General features: G+C 46.1%; 1 protein-coding gene across 4 annotated transcripts in view; it reads left to right on the top strand.

Annotated features, from left to right (window-relative positions):
• CAMK1D (calcium/calmodulin dependent protein kinase ID) overlaps positions 1–22,810 on the top strand; it is a 475,082-nt gene that overhangs the window by 414,145 nt on the left and 38,127 nt on the right. For all 4 annotated transcript variants that reach the window (XM_070801979.1, XM_070801980.1, XM_070801981.1 and 1 more), the window contains one exon: positions 2,499–2,625. In XM_070801979.1, the coding sequence (XP_070658080.1) occupies positions 2,499–2,625 (127 nt within the window). The remainder of the gene's footprint in view (positions 1–2,498; positions 2,626–22,810) is intronic.

Raw genomic sequence — 22,810 nt, 5'->3', positions numbered from 1 at the left:
AGGATAGTCCTCCTTGTAGCAACTGGAGAAAAGCCCGTGTAGCAACAACACAGCCAAAAATAAATAAATAAAATTATTTTTTAAAAGATTAGAGCACAACTTAGGATACTACTTAGCCCCCACACATGAACATACCTCTTTCTCCCTTCAGAAAGGCATTCCTGTGTCTTCTTGCCCGGGGAAGCTACTGAAGATCCTCAGTTGCCCTTTTTTCAAACCAAGAGAAGTGTCCTTGCTGCCTCCTCCTGTTGGGGAGGGGCTGCACTGTTGGCCTTGGAGCTGGATCATTCTTTGTTGGGGGAGGTTGTCCCATGCACGGGGACATGTTTAGCAGCATCCCTGGTCTCTGCCTGTGAGACGCCTGTACCACTCCTGAAGTTTAGACCACCGGAAATGTCTCTCGGCATTGCCAGGTGTTCCCTTGGGGGGTGAAAGATATCGCTGGATTAGGAGTATGATTATATGTAACATGAACTCTACAGGAAATGTTGATTCAGATCTTTTAAAAACTTACATGAACAAGGGTTGGAATTGACATCCCAAGTCATGTGTTGGCCACCAGCTGTCTTGCAAACATTCCATAAAATGCAGAAAAAATAATCTTTTAGGTGAGTCCTGGGCCTTGCAGGACCCCAGGCAGGATTGTAAGATCCCCTCTGTCCCCCCATCACCCACAGCCCTCCTTCTGCCAGCTGGGGGCCTCCACCTACATTATTCCTGAGCCCATCTTCTCTCCCACTTTCTTCTTTGTTCCCCCTACTTCCCCCTCCATCCTGAAAAGTCTTGCTGTCTTTACTAAATCTTGAGACAAGTATTGACCTAACCTGAGGATGACCAGCTGATTGAATCCTCGTCAGTAGTCGCCCTTCAGAAAAGCCGTTTATTGATCCAAATGCATCTCCTGTAGGAATAAGGTGTATGGAGAGATTCTGGGCTCTTAGGCCATCTCCTGCCTGGATGCAGCCTTGTCTAGGAGCATGAGATCCTTGACAGCTGCAGAAGCACTGTCAGGGATAGGAAGTTTCAAAATCAGAAACTTAAAAAAAAATCTCTCTGCCCCCATGATTGGACTCTTAACTCTTCACCAAATGCTAATCCCTAAGCATTCAGAGAAGCCACGTGCACTGTTCGGTTAGATTGTTTCCCTCTGCTTTCTGAGCATTATTGTTTCCACTATTGATTGGCCCATTTTATCCTAGTTTAAAACTCACTGGAAACATCCGCAAACATGCATTTGATTTTCTTCTAAACTCATGCTTTGTCCACAGGATTCATGTCCCTGTGGTTGATAAATGCTGTTCCTTTTTATCTTGTTATTTTGGGTGAAGGGTAGTATTTTGGGGGGATTCTGTTAAAGGAAAAATAAATTGGTTCTGACACATGTTCAAATGGTAAGGAATGTTTTATTCAAGACTCCTGCAAGAGGGACATCGCATTAGGGGAGAGAGTTGGGCTCCACTTCAAGTTCAGCAGGGACACATGAGGATGTATAACCACTGAGCAGAGTGAAGGGTCACGGATGGTAAATTACCAAGAGGAGATGGCAAGGGTAAAGGGTTTCTCACTCAACAGCTCTTCAGGGCTGCATAAGCCTCTCTCCCATTTTTTGCCAGGAACAACCAAATTCCCCAGTTTTCCAGAAGATGCCATGCAGAGGAGGTTTCATCGTCTCCCAGTTAGCCCCAGGGTTGTCACCCTTAAGCCCCTCCCACGTAGATACCATGAAGGTGCCACTGACGTGCAGATCTGAAGTGGAGACAAAGTTATAATCAAACCTTTGCTGCATGTAGGGAATTACTGCTTCCTGAACTCTGACATTTACAGTCGGGGAAGCACAGGAGGAACCATCACTCCGTGTTATACAGAAACACAAGCAGAGGCTTCGAGTTCTTGAGGACACGTGGCTAGAAAGTTCTGGATCCTCTACATCAATGCATTCCAGGATGACCTCCCTCTGCTTCCCAGGGAAGCAGGTGCTCTGGGAAGCATACTTCCCAGAGTGCGCAGGTGTCAGCTGGCTGAGGAAAGGGGGGTGTGCAATGCATGTGCAGAGCTGCACGACTCAGGAGGGTTCCGAGATCCGGGAGAGAGACCCTTAGGTCAGAGGCGGCTGCTGATAAGGGTCAGAAAAAAAGAAACCACAGACCTGTAAAAGCAGCGTTCTTTCTGGGAACCTCCTTTCCCCTAACCCAGCAAATGAATCGACAAGTCTGGAAGGCATATACTTTCTAGTTGCTTCAGTTATATACTTCAGCTTTTTTAATTAGAGGAAATATTAATAAGGGCTCACATTTCTTGAAAATCCATAAATGCCCCAATACTAGATAAGGCCCCCACATTGCTTTCATTAAACACTGCTTTTCTTAGGGTATTTACTGTGTCTAAAGCTCAAGTCTGTCCTCCATTGTCCTTAAGTTTTGGTGAGTTGGTGAGGCTCCCACAATTAACCCAGCTATCAACGTAGTTTGTAATTTTTTTTCCCCTACTTTTCTTTCTAGCCTGAGAACCTGTTGTACTACAGTCAAGATGAGGAGTCCAAAATCATGATCAGCGACTTTGGATTGTCCAAAATGGAAGGCAAAGGAGACGTGATGTCCACAGCGTGTGGGACCCCAGGCTATGTCGGTAAGGACTTTGCGTGTGTATTTTCCCATTTGTCATCCTGATCGCTTGTCTTTAGCATTCAAACCTGGCACCTGCGTCGTTTCCCTTGAGGGAGTAATAAAAAGATTGAGAGACACTGGAACGAGCTTCAAGGGATGTGGTTTCCCCTGAAACCCTCCCCTGAAATCCTGTTTGATTTGGGTGTGGGCCTGCATGGAGGCCAGGAATTGATTTGGGTGAATTCCCCGTTTCTAAGACCAGAAATACAGCACATGTATCTATGTTTTCACATATTTACAGTGACACGTTGAGACAGCAGTAGGGTGCAGACACACACGAAACATTTAAATGCTGAGGTAGGCATAGGTAGAAAGAAAAGATTGATCAGAGGAGTCTGGTTCAAACCTTGACCAAGTCACTCTCTTGGGCTCTCTGCCAATCCTGACCTGTCCTGGAGAAGCCAAGAATTTAAAATTTTTCCTACAATCAGAACCCCAGATCCTTTGTCCCAAACACAGCAGAATGCAGAAAAGGTTGTGGCAGATCTGAGCACTCAAATACCGAGAAGCCTCTTCCGTCTTCTGGGGTCCTGGAGAAAGGCCACTGGAGCTGTGGATGAAGTTAGACTTCATTTACAGGACTGTGTTCATTCCTCCAGCAATGTACACTCAGGTGCCTGCTGTGTGCTCCATGCTGTCCTAGGCACTGGGGTGAAGACCGTGCATATAGATCAGGCACCTGCCCTCATGGAGCTGACGTTTTAGTTGGGAGGGACAGACAGCAAAGAAACAGGTGAAGAGGCGTTTCAGACCTTGCATGCTATGAAGAAGATATAAACAGGGGTATGGGACAGAGTGACAAGTGTGAGGAAGAGTTGGAATGGCTAAGGGGACAGGAGGAGACCTGGGTATTGGCCTTCATGACGAGAAGCAGCCCCAGCCATGGGAAGGTTAGGAGACAGTGTTCCAAGTGGAGGCATCAGCTGGTGCTGCAGAGAGAGTACAAGCCAGGAAGGGCTAAGAGCCAGAGAAACGGAAATTGGTAAAGACTTTTGGGAACCAGAGACCAAGGCTGAATTCTCATCATACAAAGCATGATGGCTTTTCCTAGTGATAACAGTAAACCTGCCCTTAAGGAGGAGAGGTGAAGTTATATGACCAGTGCCGTGTGACCTTCCCTTATATGAGGGGAGCAGGCCTCATCTAGAATGAGTGTGGGGCCCGAGCATTGTGGGAAACTCCAAATGACCTTGGAGGCACTTCAGGGCCCTTCAGGTGCTTGCATGATAATGGGCGTTAAGTCATCCCTGTTCATGTCACAACCTGTGCACTCTTAAAGGAACTTGGGGAGAAAAATACAGACTTGAGGGGAATAGAGAAAGAAAATGAGGGGAATAGAAAGAAGCAACAGATTTGGGAGAAGATCACGATGGTGTAAATGTGGGAGGGGAGGAAAAGATGTGCTCAGTACCTCTTAGCTCTTGACTGTCCCTGGGTTTTGTCCCTGGGTTGTGTATTTGCATTGGACAGAGAAGGGAGAATGTTCTGATCTTGTTGGAAGAGGCAGCACATCTGATGGAGGTGCATGGGAGGGTAAGTTGTCCCTGCTCTAGGATAGAAAAGTGATGGTTTCAGGAAGAGCCTGGACCCCACCAGGAGAACTCAGAACAGTGGCTGTGGTGTGAGATGCGTGGGGAGACACACGTGTATGCCTGGGGGTGGTGCCATGAGTGGAAATGTGGGTGTGTGATGGGTGTGTGTAGAATTTCTCCAGTTTAGTCTAAGCCACCAAGCAAGCAGCAAGTAACAATGGATGACACAAGCTATTCTCATTTCTCTTAAAAGACAGGGAGGAAAAAGCCTGCTCCAACTGTGGTGAACCATAGACATCAGAAGATGGACAGGCTTGTGAGGTCCTGGGGTCCAGTCTCCTGGCCAGAATGGCCTTGCTGTGTCCCACTGGGGATGCTGTGGCCGCCCAGCTCCCCTTCGGGACAGCGGGTTCAGATGTCCTGACACAGAATGTGCATATTTACATATGGGTCACATCGTTCACATATTTGGCTCTGATGTTGGAAAGCTCTAGCACTTTCTAAATCGATTTCTGCTTTTTTGCATTTGGCAGAGCTGGTGGAACGGCAGTCTCTTTGGGTTTCTAAGTGGCTGCTATCCGAGTGGTCTGGTTCTGTTTAGACGTCAGATGCTGATGGGGCTGGGACTGACATTTGGATGTGGCCTTTGCTCTTATCATCCTACATGGTGGCGAGTGGAGCCATCAGGGAATTCTGTCATCAGACACAGGTTTGCTTTGAGTGAGGAGAGAGAGGAGGGCGACCGTGGGAATGGAGCGTTTCTGCTTGTTCATATTTATTAAGCACCAAGACTGCTGAGAGACCTCTTAGAGCAAAGAAGGCGCAACATCGGGGAGCTTGTGTCTCTGTAGACATGCCTTGGGCAGTGAGCAGCTGAGCTCAGGCTGTTTCTCCTCCACAGTGTGTGTGGCACGCTCCTATTTGACCATCAAAGCCCAGGTGACATAAGCCTCTTCTGATTGCTGTCCCAACACCCACTGTCTCCTCTGTCGTCTTTGTTCTTTTCCTTTCCTCATCATGGCCCTGATCACGTTGCATCTGGGCCCATCTTTATTCGTGTCTCGCCCGTGCTCCAGTAGAGCAGGGGCTGTGGCTGTGCTGTCTAATCTTTGCACAGACGCATGTTGAATAAACACCTAAGCTTATGAACATTAGTGATTTTTCTTCTCTGTTCCCCTGCCATTCATTCAGGGTGCGCTTATTGAATTCCTGTTACATGTCATGCACAGTAGTATGGTGTTAGGAATACAAATATGGGTTAGATAGACAGAGTCTCTGATCTCAAAATGTTCACAGTCTTGTGAGAGACAGAGGGCTAACAGGTGAATTGAATCATATTATGCATCATTCTAGGATTATTTATTTAGTGCCTACCTTCTGTTCTAGGCACTAGGGATGTATCTGTAGAAAGAAAAAAGAAATATAAAAATCCTCAATCTCTTGGCACTTATGTTTGAGATGGAGACAGACTATAGGCTAATAGATGTATTAATTAATATCTTAGATGGTGATGGGTGCTGTGCAGAAAAATAAAGCAGGAAAGAGAACAGGAAGTATCTGTGTGTGTGTGTGTGTGTGTGTGTCTGAGCAGGGAAGAGAACAGGATGTGTCTCTGGTTATGTAGAGAGAGTGGAGATAATTCTCAGCCTTAAAGAAAAGTGTTCATCATCCATCACAAAGGCACCGGTCATCACTTTTATACCATCTAGCGACTTTGCTTTTTAAACGAATGGACAACAATGTACAGTTTTCACTATGTGGCCCCTGGTTTAAAAGATGCTGACTTTGCTTTTTCATTCAGTTTTGTGGGAGAAAGGCACTTGTATGTAAGGTCAGTCCTGCTCCCTCAGAATGATGCTAAATGCGGCTAACAGTGTAGGTACAGAACTGCGGTTAGTTGCGTATTTGTGATTTTTATCTGTTTGTTCGTGATAAACAGATGCTGTGGTAAACTGTGGTAGACAGTTTATCCCTTGTGATAAACGCCAAGGGATCTTCCCGACCCAGGGATCAAACCTGGGTCTCCCACATGGCAGGCAGATTCTTTACCATCTGAGCCACCAGGGAAGTCCCTGTATCTCTGTTCAGTGACACTTTATTTAATATTATTATTGATTCACTAACGTTGAATTCAGGCCAACAGCACTGTAACTCCTGCCTAAATGAAGTTTATCGAATACACGCTTTCTCTCTAAGGCACACCCAGCCTTCTCGGGCTTGGGAGCCCTGGACAGCACCTTGGCCCTGACTCGTGAGGGCTGTTTTTAATAGCAAAGTCAACGAAAGGCACAAAAATGTGGGAAAATGTGACAGTGAGTGGACCATGAAAACCATGCTGCTGACAGTGTGAGAGATGAAACAAGAGGACAGAGCGCTGCCACGTGTTTCCCGGCTGGGAGTGAGCACTGCGGGCAACTCCAGGTTCTGGCCACTCTGGGCAGGTCTACAGATGGACACAAAAGCATCCCAAGTATTGATCTGGGGGCTGCAGATGGGTTTTAGCAAGTAGGCAAATTCAGATACGGAATCCATAAGTAGTGAGAATGGACGTTAGTTGGGAACTGACAGCTTCTGATGTGTTTTATTTTTCGTTTTGTGGGGGGTTGGTTGTGCTGCACCTCTTGTGGGATCTTAATTCCCCAGCCAGGGATTGAACCAGCACCCCCTGCAGTGAAAGCTTGGGAGTCCTAACCACTAGATCACCAGGGAAGTTCCCTCTGATGCATTTTAAAGCTATGAACCTGAATGGAATCTGCAAGGGGCGGGTGTAGCAGGGAGGGGCGGGGGGGGGCTAGGGGGGAGGGGGCGGCGAGCAGGTGTAGAAGGAGGAGGGAATGGTCCTGGGGTTGAGTCCTGGGGACTTGGAGGGACAGAGAAGGGACAGAGGTGAAGTGGGAAGAGAAGCGGGGGAGTGTGGCATTTGGACAGTGCTTCAGGAAGGACGAAGTGCCCTGTATCAGTGGTGGCTGTTGATTCAGGTAACATGAAGATTGAAGAGTGGGGACCACTGTTTGGGGGAGCTTGAATGATGGATTAATTGAATAATCAGGTATTTCTATGGGAACCTGGTAGTCAGAGGAATGCTGGAGAGAAGAGTGCCGTCAACCCTGGGAATGGACACTGCCCTGTCCACCTGTCCCCCACCCCCCCACCCAGTAGTCTGATGGGGACACTGTTTGGGACCTTGGACATGGAGGCCGTAGCCATGGCCTCCTTTTCGCCCCAACTGTTTTTGATTTGAATAGGGCAGGCCCAGTGGGCATTTCTGGGAGAGAAGGAAGAGAGTACCGTTCTCCTGCTGCCCATCCTGGGGGTCCTGAACGCCCCCAGGCCCGAGCCAGGAGCAGAGGCCGGCTGTCAGCTTTAGTGCAGAATCCTTCCCAGTCATGCTGGTTTCAGTCGGCAGGCGCGGTTATTCTGTTGTTGTGTCAGTTATCACCTAAATGAATCTGCAACTGAATAGTTTTACCAACGTCATTACTTCAATTTAAATGAGTTCTCTAATAGTGAAATAATATTGGGAAAATGGCTGTTTAGCTCACATATCCCAGTACACATGGTACCTTGGGAGAAAGCGAAGGAATCTGAGCCCTTTGAACTTCACCCTTGACCCTTAGCAGCTGCGAAGGGTCCTTGTTGTTGTTGTTCAGTCACTAAGTCGACTCTGACCCTTTGCAACTCCATGGACCCTGCCAGGCTCCTCTGTCCATGGGATTTTCCAGGCAAGAATAGTGGAGTGGGTAGCCCTTTCCTCCTCCAGAGGATCTTCCTGACCCAGAGATGGAACCCGAGTCTCCTGCATTGGCAGGCAGATTCTTTACTGCTGAGTTACCGGGGAAGCCATGAGGTCCTTACACAGCCTGTATAAGGAACCTGGGCCTGGGCTGGGTGTCAGGTCACTGGTGACAGGATTGCGGGCATCTCCATATTGGTGTTCTGGTGTATTGCATTCCTACTGCAGGCAGCCCCTGGGGCTCTGTAGACACCTGGGGCTGCTCCAGTACATGATGGCCAGTGGGAAACATGGACCCATATAAGGGATCATGTTTGCAGTATCTAGTAACTGACATTTCAGAAGCAACCTCATAGTATGGGTGAGAGGGGGCTGGGCGAGGGCTAGAACCACAAGGGAGGAGACTTATAGAGGAGGCAGGATTTGAAGGCAGGGTAGAAGCTGGGCCAAGATGAAGGGAGTGATGGATGCAGGCAAGCAGGAGAACAAAGGTCCAGGGTTGTGAATGACTTCAGGTACACGGTCTGGGGGATGAGCAGACTGACTTGGCTTGGAGGGCGGACCTGCATTAATAAGTCCTTGGAGAGAATTTAGGAGAAACATCAGGCTGTCTGGTGGCGATCAGATCCTCAGGGTAACAAGGTGACCGTCAGTATGGTGCTGACCTGGATTTGGAATCCATTTAATTGAGCCAAATGTAACAATCCCCTTGGCACCGCCAGTAAGACATAAAATCAGAGCTGAAAAGTTTGTAACGTTACTTATGCGACTTGCTCTGCTGCATCAATTAAAATACCAACAAGCTCTCCTGAATCACTAAACAGAAACAATAAGTCACGGAAAGCATTCATATTAGTCATGTAATTGATAAGAGACTAGAGATGACAAATGTACCTCTGTTTAGTAGGGAAAAGCCTATGTTTGACTTCTAGATAATTGCTATTTGCACACTGGTGTGATTTCTCAGATTCTATGGGGAAAATTCTATTGGAAAATTAAGTTCTTTTAAAAAAACTTTGAACCTTTGTCTCTGAGTTAAGTGACGAAGTGCCTCACCAGAGGGCAAGCCTGTGCTCTTACTGATTCTTCGAGAGAACAGTCTTTCTTTTTCAGACATTGCAAGCTTCGTTTTCAAAAGGGCAAGCAGGCAGGGGTGGTGCTCGGTGGCGCTCTCTGATGTTTGCCTTTGAGCTCCATGAGACTTTCTTTTTCCATCGAGCTGTTTGAGTGATGATCCCTCACTTTGCAGTCTTCCATTTGGAATACATGCCAGGAACCACTTTTTCATTATTGGATGTTCCTCAGAAATAAGGAGAGAAGCCTTTCTGTCTGAGCTGTCATTGTGTTTATAAGCAGAACTATATCTTGGTCCTTCAGAAGGTGCCTTACTGTGACGTTACTTAAACTGTGAAGAAGGAGGCATTCCAGTCTCTTCTCATAACTTAGTTGCCTGCAGAGACGTTGCTGAAGGCTTTGGTCTATCCCTGGCTTAACGTGTCTGAAATCGTTTAGACAAGTTTCGTGTGTTCCCCTCTAAATGGAAATGGAGAACAGTTGGTCAGCATTCTTGGCATATTTTTTCACTGTTAGAGAAATTTTTTTAATTCATGAGATCATTGCATTGTGAAAACTTGATAAGGAGCTTGGGGTTTGGATGAGATCTTGGAAACTGGGGATTCCAGGAACTAGGGTTTCATGCTGGGATGAAGACCTGCTCTCAAAGCTGCCCAGCCTGTAGCTGGTGGCCATCACAACAGGGGGTCTTGAATGTGAGATTCTGTCTCTGCCACTGCTTACTTGTAAGGAAGGCCTGCTGCTGCTAAGTCACTTAAGTCGTGTCTGACTGTGTGTGACCCCAGAGACAGCAGCCTACCAGGCTCCCCCGTCCCTGGGATTCTCCAGGCAAGAACACTAAAGTGGGTTGCCATTTCCTTCTCCAATGCATGGGAGTGAAAAGTGAAAGTGAAGTTGCTCAGTCGTGTCTGACTCTTAGCGACCCCATAGACTGCAGCCCACCAGGCTCCTCCATCCATGGGATTTTCCAGGCAAGAGTACTGGAGTGGGGTGCCATTGCCTTCTCCAAGGAAGGCCTGAGCCATCCCTTGGGTTCTCAGTTTCTTGTTTGTAAAATAAGCCTGCTGAACTGATTATCAAATCAGGTCCCACTGCTCTCCACTTACAAAAACGATACTCATTGTTGATAGAAAGGAAAGGTACCTCTAATCAGAACACCAGCAATCTGGGGAGATGGTGGACTTAGTGTCCCCACAAAACCACCTCCCAAGATCCTGCTCTGCCATGAAAGCTTTTAAGGGAAACAGGGAAGTCATCTCGTGACTCACTGAGGCAGGGGCCAGTCATCGCCCTCCCCCACTGCATACGCACTTGGGTGCTGGCTGGTCCACTCCTTCTGGCCTTTCTTCAGATGTTATCTTGTTCACACAGTTGTTTGCAAACTGAAGAGAAGCTAGGGAAGAGATCTGGTCCTCTGTCAGTTCCTTATTCTTCATTTCTGCTTCTTTGATTTGTGAAAGAACCAACAAGGTAGGCAAAGGATTGTATGAACAAAAGATTAGTAAGGTGTGCCAGGGCTGGAGATGAATACAGCATGGGGGCGCCTGGTTTAAGGTTAGTGGTAAGGCGAGACAGAAGGGCCACCTGCAGGGAACTTTCCTACTAGGAGCTTTTTCCTATCAAAAGATGCTTACAGATTGACCTCTGTGACTTTTTTTCTGGTTCTACTATCCTGTTATTTCTACAGACATCTGACTTAGTATCCTTTAAGTGTATAAATATGTGTGTGTCAAGGAAATTTGACCGTCTTTTTTTCCCCCATCTTCATTCAGAACACACAAGAAAAAAAACTCAATTAAGTTGACGTCACCCATCTCTTAAGCAAGCTGGGCCACTCGGTTCCTTTTATCTTTCCTCATGGATCGTCTGTTCCTGCTGCTTTCATCTTCACTCTTCTGTGCGGTCATTCTCTCCCAGAGAGCTGGGGCTTTACTTGTTGTTCACTTAAATTTTAGCACACGTCTCTGAGCATTACATCATTGTTCTCACCCTCTCAGACCCTTAGCATTGAAACAGGATTTTCTGTAACTGATAAATTGTCACACAGATGACTGAGTGGAAGGTCCAGATAAGAACTTCCTCTTTCCTTCTCTCTCAGCAGCTGCTCAGTGACAACCAACAGCAACTGTTTCATTACACTGGGCGCTGCACCCAGACTCCATTTGTCAGAGAGAACAGCCCCCCGCCCGCACATGGGGAGAGTTTTAGGGCAAGACTTTTAGCCCTTGACAGTGAATATGGGTGAGGGCAAAAGGTCATGAGCAGAACACAAGCAAAGGGAACGCAGCCCTGCCCTGGAAGAGTCCCCGCCCCCACTAAATCCCTCCTAAAACTGTGAAGCAGTCTCCATCCTTCTGGAATTCCTTCACAGCTCCTCTCTCAACACTTGAATCCTGGGGATGGAATTTCATGGTTTCTGAACTGATACCATTTTTGCGGTGGTAGAGTGGAAAGAAGCTCTGCCACGTTTTGGAATTTACTCTTTTTTTTTTTCCTTTGAATGATTATAGACCAAAACATTGAAATGAGTGTAACAGTCTTCTTCATGTTGAAGTGTAGTTCATCAGATTTCAGAAGCGAGGAGGGCTTCAGTGCAAAGGAGCCATCTGGCTGTGGTCACAAACCCCTTAGGGCAGAGGCAGAATCTTGGGCCCACCTGCAGGGAACACGTTACGGGGTTATCCCTGCCACACTGCTCTGAAATGCCTTACTCAGAACGTTTTTCTTCCTCTGTTGCGCTGAGTTCCAGGTCTCTCCCACGTTTGAAAACACCAGATACCAGCCACCCTCCCTGTTTTCCACTCCCTTTCCATTCCTTCCCGGACTCCCACCAGCCACATTTTGGCTTCGGGAGCATTTGAATAGTAACCCAGCTCCAGTCAGACTGGTAATGGGAAACCAGGATGGCGCTTTAATGGGGACAATTCATGCCTGTGGTAAAATTCAAGAAGTGACTAGGAAAATCCAAGTGAGCCGCTCCTCTGTGATGCATTTTTAGTGAATTACGACTCGAAAAGAGGATGAGAGAGAGCTAAGGAACCTATAACCAGCACAATGAGAACAAGCTGTCCCGAGAACCTTCTGCTCCTCCTGACTTGTGCAACTTCGGGCTGAAGACAAACCACCAGCAAGGAAGGATTCTGTATTTCAGCTGTGTTTTTGTTTGCCAACAATCCAGATTGCAATACTCTAAATCTAGGTGAAGCAACATTATGCTCATAGTAAAGCCCCTCACTGAGGGTTTTTTTTTTTTTCTTTTTGAATACTCCTCCTGCTGAAAATTCTACTGGCAGGAAGCAGATCTGAGTAAACTTGTTCAGTACCGCCTCCTCTTTGTAATGCAGCTCTCTCCGAGGCTGGATTCTCCTCTGATATATACGCCTGAATCTTATTTTCCTTGATCTTTAGGATTTTATTTACTGGCTCTGAACAGGTCACTACTGGGAAGAAATGTCCTCTTTCTCTCCCACTGTATTTTTATTTACAATGTGTTAGTTTCAGGTGTGCAGCAAAGTGGTTCAGTTATACATATCTATGTATGCGTGCATGCTAAGTCAATTCAGTAGTGCCTGACTCTTTGCGACCCCAAGGACTGTAGCCCGCCAGGCTCCTCTGTCCATGGGATTCTTCAGGAAGAATACTGGAATGGGTTGCCATTTCCTTCTCCAGAGGATCTTCCCCACCCAGGGATCTAACCCGGGTCTTTTGTGTCTTCTGCACTGGCAGGCAGGTTCTTTACCACTAGCACCACCTGGGAAAGCCCGTATGTATCTGCCAGTGCGGCTGCTGCTTCACTGTGTCGATTCAGTCATTTCCGACTCTGTGGGACCCTATGGACTGCAGCCATAGGCTCCTCTATCCATGGGATTCTCCAGGCAAGAGTAGTAGAGTAGGTTATCACACCCTCCTCCAGGAGATCTTCCTGACCCAGGGATTGAACCTGGGTCTCCTGCATTGCAGGCAAATTCTGTACTGCTGTGTTACCAGGGAAGCCCATCTATATCTATGTATTAATATCTATTCTTATTCAGATTCTTTCCCCTTATAGGTTATTGGAAGATATTGAGCTGAGTTCCCTGTGCTACACAGTAGGTCTTTGTTGGTTGCCTGTTTTATATATAGTGGTTTGTATCTCCCACTGTTTCAGTGAAGTCCTTCTTGCCACCTCGATGACACACAAATGTCACTAACCCTTTGGAACTATATTGCAGTTTGGTTTAAGCTCTATTCATTTATCCACCAGCAGAGTTGCTGTGACCCTTCTCACCACCTGTGGAGATTCCTCAGGGACAGGAAGACTTGGTTCAAGTGTCCTGGGACACACATCCATAACATACAGTTGGCCATCTGGATCCACAGATTCCAAATTCTCGGGTTCAACCAAATGCAGATCGAAAATTTTTTTTTTTAATTTAAATTTATTTATTTTAATTGGAGGCTAATTACTTTACAATATTGTATTGTTCTGCCACACATCAACATGAATCCGCCATGGGTGTACATGTGTTCCCCATCCTGAGCCCCCCTCCCCCCTCCCTCCCTGTACCATCCCTCTGGGTCATCCCAGTGCACCAGCCCCAAGCATCCTGTATCGAACCTGGACTGGCAATTTGTTTCTTATATGATATTATACATGTTTCAATGCCATTCCCCCAAATCATCCCACCCTCACCCTCTCCCACAGAGTCTAAAAGGCTGTTCTATACATCTGTGTCTCTTTTGCTGTCTTGCATACAGGGTTATCGTTACCATCTTTCTAAATTCCATATATATGCGTCAGTATACTGTATTGGTGTTTTTCCTTCTGGCTTACTTCACTCTGTATAATAGGCTCCAGTTTCATCCACCTCATTAGAGCTGATTCAAATGTATTCTTTTTAATGGCTGAGTAATACTCCATTGTGTATATGTACCACAGCTTTCTTATCCGTTCGTTAATATTTTTTAATTGCAAAAAAGCTCCAAAAGAGCAAAACTTGAATTTGCTGCTTATCAGCAATGATTTATACGGCCTTAACATTGTATAAGGTTTTACAGGTCATCTAGAGATGATTTGAAGTTTGCAGGAGGATGTTGTAAATAATATGCAAATACTGTGCCATGTAATGTATGGGACTTCAGCAAGGTCAGCCACAGGGAGCGACAGATGAACCTTAGACTAAGCCATAGACTGACAGGTTGCCCGTCTGCCTGCCTGCCTGTCTGCTGATGTCATAGGCTACGTAGTAGGCTGGATGTTTCAAATTCATTTTCAAAAAGCAGAAGCTCATTCAAAGACAGGTAGAGGTGTCGCTGCTCTGAGGGTCCCGTCAGCTCTATCTCAAGTGGCACAGGTGGCAGCAGTGTAGCACATTCCAGAGAATTAAGCAGCGCACCCCAGTGTTCATAGCAGCCCCATTTACAATGGCAAGGCAGGGGAGCAACCTCAATGTCCATCCACAGATGAATAAATAACGAAGACGTGGTGTGTGTATACATATGTATACACACACACACAGTGTAATACTACTCAGCCATAAAAAGAATGAAATAATGCCATTTGCAACAGCATGGATGGATGGACCTAGAGCTTATCATACTAAGTAAAGTAAATCAGACAAAGGTAAATACCACCATATGATAGCACTTAAGTGTGGAATCTAAAATGTGACACAAATGAAGTTACTTACAAAACAGACTCACTGACGTGGAAAACAAACTTATGGTTACCAAGGAGGAAGCTGTGGGGGAGGGATTAATTATCAGTTTGGGATTATCAGATCCAAGCTACTATATATAAAATAGATATACAACAAGGTCCTACTGTATAGCACAGGGGACTGTATTCAATATCCTGTAAGAAACCATAATGGAAAAGAATATGAAAAATAATCTATCTATATGCACACACACACACACACACACACATATATATATATAACTGAATCATTTTGCCATATACCAGAAACTAATACAACATTATAAATCAACTATATTTCAATAAAGGAAAACTTAGGGGAAAAAATTAGGATATGGGCATTTTTATAACCAGTCTTCCAGAACAATTTTCAACCTTCTTTAAAAAAGAATTATAACTGAGGCCCGTGAAAGCAAGAACTGGTTAGAACTGGGCTTTGCACCCTTGTCCCTGCTTAAAGGATGAGGAGAGCTCAGGGCGATGGAGATAGAAACCTTGATGACCCCGGCCTGGAGGTAGGGGAGGTGGGGGCCGGGGGAGAAAATGTGGGAGGAGCTCAGTCTGTCCTTCCCTCAGTAGACGCAGAGCCATGAAGGTGCCACACACAGCCAGAGCCCCTGGCCAGCACATGGATCTCTGATACCAGGACAAATGGTCCTCATGCTCACAGCACTGCCAGTCAGCCATGATGACAGGCTGCTCCTGTTACCGGGTCAGGGCTGGTGTCTGGACCAAGAGGGGATGATGTAAATGTGCTGGTGATGAAGTGACCACAGGGATCCATAACTAGATGAACAAAGGGACCACCTGGCTCCTGCCAGCTCTAAGACTCAAGCTCTCCCGACCGGCCCTTCCAGTCTCCTGTGAGCCTGGCTCAGTCCTGACTTTTGAGGGTTTTCATCAAAAGGGTGGAAATCTTCCTTTATGAATCATTTCCATTATGTTAAGCTAGAATCAAAGGAAAGTACTGCATGATATCAGGAATCTATCCAGCCTTACTTCTAGAAAGTGATAAAGCCTACATTCCTTTTGCTCCCTTTATCTTACCAACTTCTCTTCCTTACATAATAACTACTACTTATACCCATAAGTTATGTGCTGCTTATTTCCTGTAAGCCTCATAACAGTCCTCAAAGTTGGCCTCTATTGATGTTCCCATTTTACAGATGAGCAAAATGGAGGCTGAGAAAGGTTAAGGGACTTACCCATGTCCACACATGCAGTAAATGGTAGAGCCTAGGTACCCAGCTATTTAAAACTTCTTATATCCAGACAACTAAAGTCATTTTTTGTTACAAGAACCTAAATCCTGGCAACCATTCCACATCCTTCAGACCTCTCCTACTCTTATCTCTACACCTATTACTTTTTTCTTAGAGTACAACGTGAAGGCCTATTCTTACAGCACCACTGGCCACAGTAATTTCTTTCACTGGTTGTATCTTTCACTATCTATTTTCACCTTATTTTTCATTTGACTATTGGAGGTAATTTATTTTTTTCCTTGAATATTTTTAAGTCTTCCCTGGTGGCTCAGACAATAAAGAATCTGCCTGCAATGCAGGAGGCCTGGGTTCAATCCCAGGTCAGGAAGATTCCCCTGGAGAAGGGAAATGGCAACCCACTCCAGTATTCTTGCCTGGAGAATCCCATGGACAGAAGAGTCTGGCAGGCTGCAGTCCATAGGGTCACAAAAGAGTCAGACAGGACTGAGCAACTAACACTTTCACTTTAGAGTAAGTTCAGTTATCTTCAGAGCTGGATTTCAAATGAGTTAAATTAAAAAATCAAGACCACCTCTCAAACCTGCCATGATCTTTCTGAGTACAATCATCGTCCTTAGGAAGGTGGCTGAGGCTTGTGTGTACCCTCAGTGACGCAGAGAACAGGTGTGCCCTGGGGGCAGGGGCCGGCTGTGCTGCGGTCACCTATAGAGCCGGTGCCTGAAGTGGGATGCAACCCGTTAAGCAATTGAATGAGGAGAAGCCCCCCCACTGTGGTTCTGGACCACTGGCTCTTCTTTTCCATCATTGAGGGCTGCTCCTGCCACCTTGGGCCACCCCTCCTGCCAGTGCCTCTCTTCTCCCCAAGAAGTGACATCTTTGACCTATGGAGAGGAGTGGTCCTCAGACACCCATGGAGGAAACAAATCACCTTGAACATGAACGTGGCAACACGGTGAGTTCTCAGTCTCCCCTCTCTCTGCAGCACATCCTTGGATGCAAGAAAAGGGAAAATTCCTCCTCTGTTTTATTAGAGCCTGAGGATTGATGACTGTGGCCCCCGCCCCTACAAGCCACTGTCCGCGTTTCCAATTCCACTTGGTTAGGCTTTTTTCTCTCTCTCTGATTCAGTAAGGAAAATGGGCAACTTAATTGTTTTAAAAACAACATGAAAGGTTTCTGGAATTTTTTTTTTTTTTTAAATCTCTGGAGTCCTTCCCTTTACCAGAAATCCTTGCTCTAAATCAATATAGAACAGCTCTGTTTATAGGAGACATTTCCCACCAAGTGGAATTTTCCACAGTGGGTTGGTAGTGAGTCTCATAACAGTAAATTTAATTATTGTCATTTTGGAACCTACTGTTTCACTGGAGAGCGTGGGGTAAGCCTGGGGCTCAGAAGGCAGAACATCTGTCCACAGATCCTTCCAGGAGCTCGTGGGAGGCTCTGCTGAGGCTGGAGATGACTTCTACTTACTGGTGTAAATTCAGCTGATGGGATACTGTTTCTATTGGGAATACCACCCCCCTCCAAATCTGAATTAATAGTCCCCAAGATCTAACAGGAAGGAGGTTCTGAGAGATCACTTACTAGACTACCTTTTTTACTGTTTAGCCCTAGAACTAGTATTAATAATTCTGAAATCCCTTTAAGAAAAGCTTTTAAAAGGAGAGCAAGATGAATGACAAACACCCATTTTCAGAGAATTAGGGATAATTCTGCTTCTTTTATCCCCCAAATTCATGTCAGAAATAATTTGCTTAAGGAAAGGTATTTAGCAATTGATCTTCTGGTCAAAGCTATGGTTTTTCCAGTAGTTATGTATGAATGTGAGAGTTGGACCATGAACAATGCTGAGTGCTGAAGAATTGATGCTTTTGAACTGTGGTGCTGAAGAAGACTCTTGAGAGTCCCTTAGTTTGCAAGGAGATCAAACCAGTAAATTGTAAAGAAAATCAACACTGACTATTCATTGGAAGGACTTAGGCTGAAGCTGAAGTTCCAATACTTTGGCCACATGGTGTGAAGAGCTGACTCATTGGAAAAGACCCTGATGCTGAGAAAGATTGAAGGCAGGAAGAGAAGGGGACGACAGAGGATGAGATGGTTGGATGGCATCACTGACTCAATGGACATGAATTTGAGAAAACTGCAGGAGATGGGGGTGAAGGACAGGGAAGCCTGCTGTGCTGCAGTCCATGGAGTCACAAAGGGGCAGACTCAACTTAGCAACTGAACAACAATGTACGAAATATAGGGACTTCCCAAGAGACAGTGGCTTGCAATCCAAAATTTGTTTTCTTTTTAGGTTTTATGTTTTCTTTCCTTTTTTCTTTTTATGGTTCATATGGCTACTCACTGAAAATATTTGAGGCAGCAAAGTTTATTTGTCAATCATCTCTCTGGAATTGTCTTTTTTTGGTTGTATTAGGTCTTTGTTGCTGCTCACAGGCTTTCTTAGTTGCGGTGCTCAGGCTTCTCATTGCAATGGCTTCTCTCCTTGTTGTGCACAGGTTTAGTTGCTCCTCAGCACATGGAACCTTCCTGGACCAGGAATCTAACCCATGTCCCCTGCATCGGCAGGTGGATTCTTATCCACTGTACCACCAGGGAAGTCCTGGGAAACATTTTCTTGTAGAAATAATGGCATATGTGTATTGAGTGGGTTGGATTCAGTTGTATCACCATTTGATGAATAATCAGTATGTGCTAATGCCTGAAAATACAGTCTAGAGATGGCCTCCAGCAGCACGAAGTCTGGTGCTGACAGTGTGATTCACACAGCAGTAAAGGGATGGATGAGGTACCATAGGAGCCTGCTGGAGGCTAGTGGACGACAGGTCTGTGATGAATGGACCTGGGAACCCAACTGTCAGGTTCAACCCAAGTCACCCAGGTGGGGCTGCCGACACCCCACCCCTACTCTCTCCACCTCGAAAAGGCTGACTTCAGCCAAGCCTAAGATGCAGTCAGGAGGTTGGACCTGCCACCTGTCTTGGATCTGTCCCTTCAACACTTTGGGTGGGTGGACACCTCTACTGCCACTGATGACCACTGACTGCCCCAAGGTCCGGGTCTTAAAATGCACTGGAGGAACACGTGTGCCCTCCAAACTTGAATCTTTACAAAAAACAAAAACAAAAACATTAGTTTTTTGGTTTGTTTTTGTCTACACCATGTGGCATGCAAAATCTTAGTTCCCTGACCAGGGATGGAGCCCACTGTATTAGGAGCATGGAGTCCTAACCATTGGACTTGCAGGGAATTCTCTCCACTTGAGTTTTCCTCTTCCGCTGTGTCTGTGCCTCAAAATCAAGCCCTTTCCTGCTCTGCCTGGGGGCTGATGGCATTGCAGACAAGCCGCAGTGCCTCTCCATGACTGCTCCCTTTGTCAGTAGCTCCAGTTAAGTTATTTCAATTCAAAGCCACCCTCAGTTAGAAGGTGTGGGGGTGGCTAGAGTCATTGCCAACCTGCCACAACACGTGAATCATGCTGGGTACAATTAGGAGAGAAAATTATTTCTGCTTGATGAAAAAGTTCTTAATCGGCAGCTCCTGCGGGTGCTGGGGGTGAGATGGGATGGTGGTGGCACAGAGAACCCTCATCACTTCCTGACGCTCCAGGTGGACAGTGTTCCATGCCATCGCCCTCAATTGTTGTCTGAAAGTTTGTAAGTTGGATGCTGTGACTTTTTAGAATTACAGTGAATTCTCGCCAATGGTATAAGATTGATAACATAACATGAGGGAGTTTGGTTGATTCTCAGAATGAAAACTGGTATTTCAAAAGATCAGAGGAAAAAAAAAAAGATCAGAGAAAAGGGATTCTGCCAGCACTATATTTGAAAGGGACCAGGGGAGTGGTAGGAGTGTAGTCATTCAGTCATGTCCGACTCTTTGAGACCCCATGGACTATATAGCCCACCAGGCTCCTCTGTCCATGGAATTCTTTAAGCAAGAGCACTGGAGTGGGTTGCCATTCCCTTCTCCAGGGGATCTTCCCGACCCAGGGATTGAACCTCGGTCTGCTGCATTTCAGGCAGATTCTTTACTCTCTGAGCCACAGTGGTAGGAGGGGAAATGGTAGGAGGACCAAAAACCAGAGGAGTGAAACCCATTGACAGAACAATGGAGCCAAGTGCAGAACACAGATGGAGACTAGGAGAAAAAATATCACCCCATGACCTCAGGGGTTCACCATGGTTTGATCACCATGTCTGTTTGTCCAGAAGGTTTTGAATATTGCCTGAGAGTTAATTTTTTCCAAGAATTACTATGAGGTGAAACGTTAGCCATTTAAAGCTAGGTGGGCTTGTTCAAACCATGTCCGGAAGAACATTTGGTTCCAGGAAAACAGAATTTGGTTCTCAAGGGAAAACAGAATTTAAGCGATTCACGTGTGCACCATCATGCAACTGTAAGAATATATTAAGTTGGTGAGAATTTTAATTCCAAATCAGTTTGCTTTGTCTTTTTTATCATGACATTGCATGATATCTGGCTTCACCCCCTGGATTTGGTTCAAGTGCAATGAAGAACTTCACCAGAGGGCAAATGGTTCTGGTGTCAGTTGATTGAAAAGTATTTATGTTTTGCTGCAGTTGCTATAACCCAGATAAGACACAATGTCAAAGAGAACAAGACATGTTTGGTACAGGTACATAGAGTTCCACCCCCAGTGTGGATACCCATCATTTAGAACTTTGCCCTAACATCCTTGCAGTTGTTCTATATCAGGTCTTTTAATAAAAAAGCCTTACTTGATGTTAAAAGTGTATTATTTAAACAGAAATCTCATATTTTTAAAAATTAGGTGTCATCTGTGGTTTCAAGAATCTAAACATCCATGGCCCAAGTTGCATATAATTCAGCCACTTGCTTTTCAAGTCTCGAAATTTGCCAGACTGCAGGCCAAGGGCTTGATGGGCAGGTGTCCCCAGGCATGTGGATTTCAAAAGGGAAACCGTGTTCTTTATTCCCTTGTTTGCTGAACAGTGGATGGTGGCCAGTACTTTCTGTTTTATAACAGATGATGTTGAGGAGGAGGATTTTTTTTTTTTTTTTTAAAGACTTCTTCCTCCCACATTCACAGAACTGGAAGACTGTGAGAATGGAGTGCTCAGGAGGAGAACACAGAGGATTAGCTCTTCCTAGGAGTCCAGTGTGCTTTGCTGGGGCTGGGTCTCATCCTTTGGTATCATGGAGTGTTTGGGCACCACTATTGTGCCCCTAAAGAGCCTGACAGACCACGTGACACGGAAGCTGGGGCTTCTCCCCACCTGCTTGGTGCTCCTGACATCTGCTGTCAGCTTTGCGGGGAGGTGGAGCTGGATCAGGGCCTTCCCAGGTGGTGCTACTGGCAAAGAACCCGCCTGCCAAGGCAGGAGACATGAGAGAGACAGGTTTGATCCCTGGGTCGGGAAGATCCCCTGGAGGAGGGCATAGCAACCCATTCCATTATTCTTCCCTGGAGAACCCCATGGACAGAGGAGCCTGGTGGGCTGTGGTCTGTAAGGTCACAAAGAGTTGGACGTGACTGAAGCGACTTAGTATGCATGCGTGGACCTGGATCAGACGTTGCTCTGTGAGCCTTTTCTGCTTCTTTTGAACTTTCCATCAGGCCACGAGGATGGCCCTGGAGGCTCAAAAATAAGCTCCCTGCAGAAACAGCCCCCTCCCACCACCTGTGCCCTTGTGGCCACTCAGACTAGAACATCAGCTCTAAGACCGCCTACCTCCTAAATTAGTTTGCTGTGGGAAATGGCTCCCTTTCATCCATTGCTGTAATAGAAGCATCTGAGAAACAGACTCTGAGCAGTTCTGGAGAAAAGGAACAATGGCTGTAGCCAGCTCCCAGTTATCCAAGGGCCACTTCTCCAGGTTGTGGGTTCCCTAGCTTTGTAGTTGAAGGTGAACGTAACAAAGATGTAGAAATGTGTTTATTTTGCTCTTGTTAAAAAAAAAATTTTTTTTAAGTGATCGGAGGAATTGGGGCTGAAACCTAAAATTAGATTTGGGAGTTATCCGTGGACTGTATTTCTTACCATCGTAAGCAGAAACATCCACAGGAGTTTGTGTCTTTCCCTCTTGCTCAGGAAGGTATCTGCAACAGGGTTAGAGGACTTCCCTGTTTGTTTTTCTGCAAAAGGGCTTTTCTCCAGACTGAAGCAATGCTCATCTTCATAGTCAGTAGGTTCCAGTGGAAAGAGCAGGAACAGGATGAGATTGAATTGTGTTCAGTATCTCCTGAGCCATATCTCCTGGGTGTTGTCAGAAAAGGCACATCTCAGGGCTTTCCTGGTGACTCAGTCCTCAAGAATCTGCCTACCAGTGCAGGAGACCCAGGTTTGATCCCTGGTCTGGGAGGATCCCACGTGCCACAGAGCAGCTAAGCCCATGTGCCACAACTACTGAGCCCACACACTCTAGAGCCCGTTCTCCATAACAAGAGAAGCGACCGCGACGAGAAGCCCTTGCACCATAACTAGAGAGTAGCCCCTGCTCCCCGCAACTAGAGAAAAGCCTGAGCAGCAACGAAAGCCTAGCACAGCCAAAGTTAGTTAATTAGTTAAAATAGAGAAGGCACATGTCCGAGGCTCATTTTCCTTACTGTTGAGGTGCAGAGTTGTTGGAAGGACAGTAGAGAACGTTTACGAATGAACAGGATGAGACCCAGGCGCTTAATTCAAGTGAAACCAAGTATGGCAACCCACTCCAGTATTCTTGCCTGGAGACTTTCATGGACAGAGGAGCCTGGTGGGCTACAGTCCATAGGCTCGCAAAGAGTCGGCCATGACTGAGCGACTAAACACTTTAACTTTTAAGTTGGTGTAGAAGCCTCTTGGTAGCTGGATGCTGTGGAAAAGTGCCCTGCTCTCTGAGGCCCCATGCACCCCTACCTGTAACTT

The sequence above is a fragment of the Bos indicus genome, chromosome 13 (genome assembly GCF_029378745.1).
Source record: "Bos indicus isolate NIAB-ARS_2022 breed Sahiwal x Tharparkar chromosome 13, NIAB-ARS_B.indTharparkar_mat_pri_1.0, whole genome shotgun sequence".
NCBI classification, from domain to species: domain Eukaryota; kingdom Metazoa; phylum Chordata; class Mammalia; order Artiodactyla; family Bovidae; genus Bos; species Bos indicus.
The sequence above is the reverse complement of the archived record's forward strand: the minus strand, read 5'-3'. Positions and strand labels throughout refer to the sequence as shown.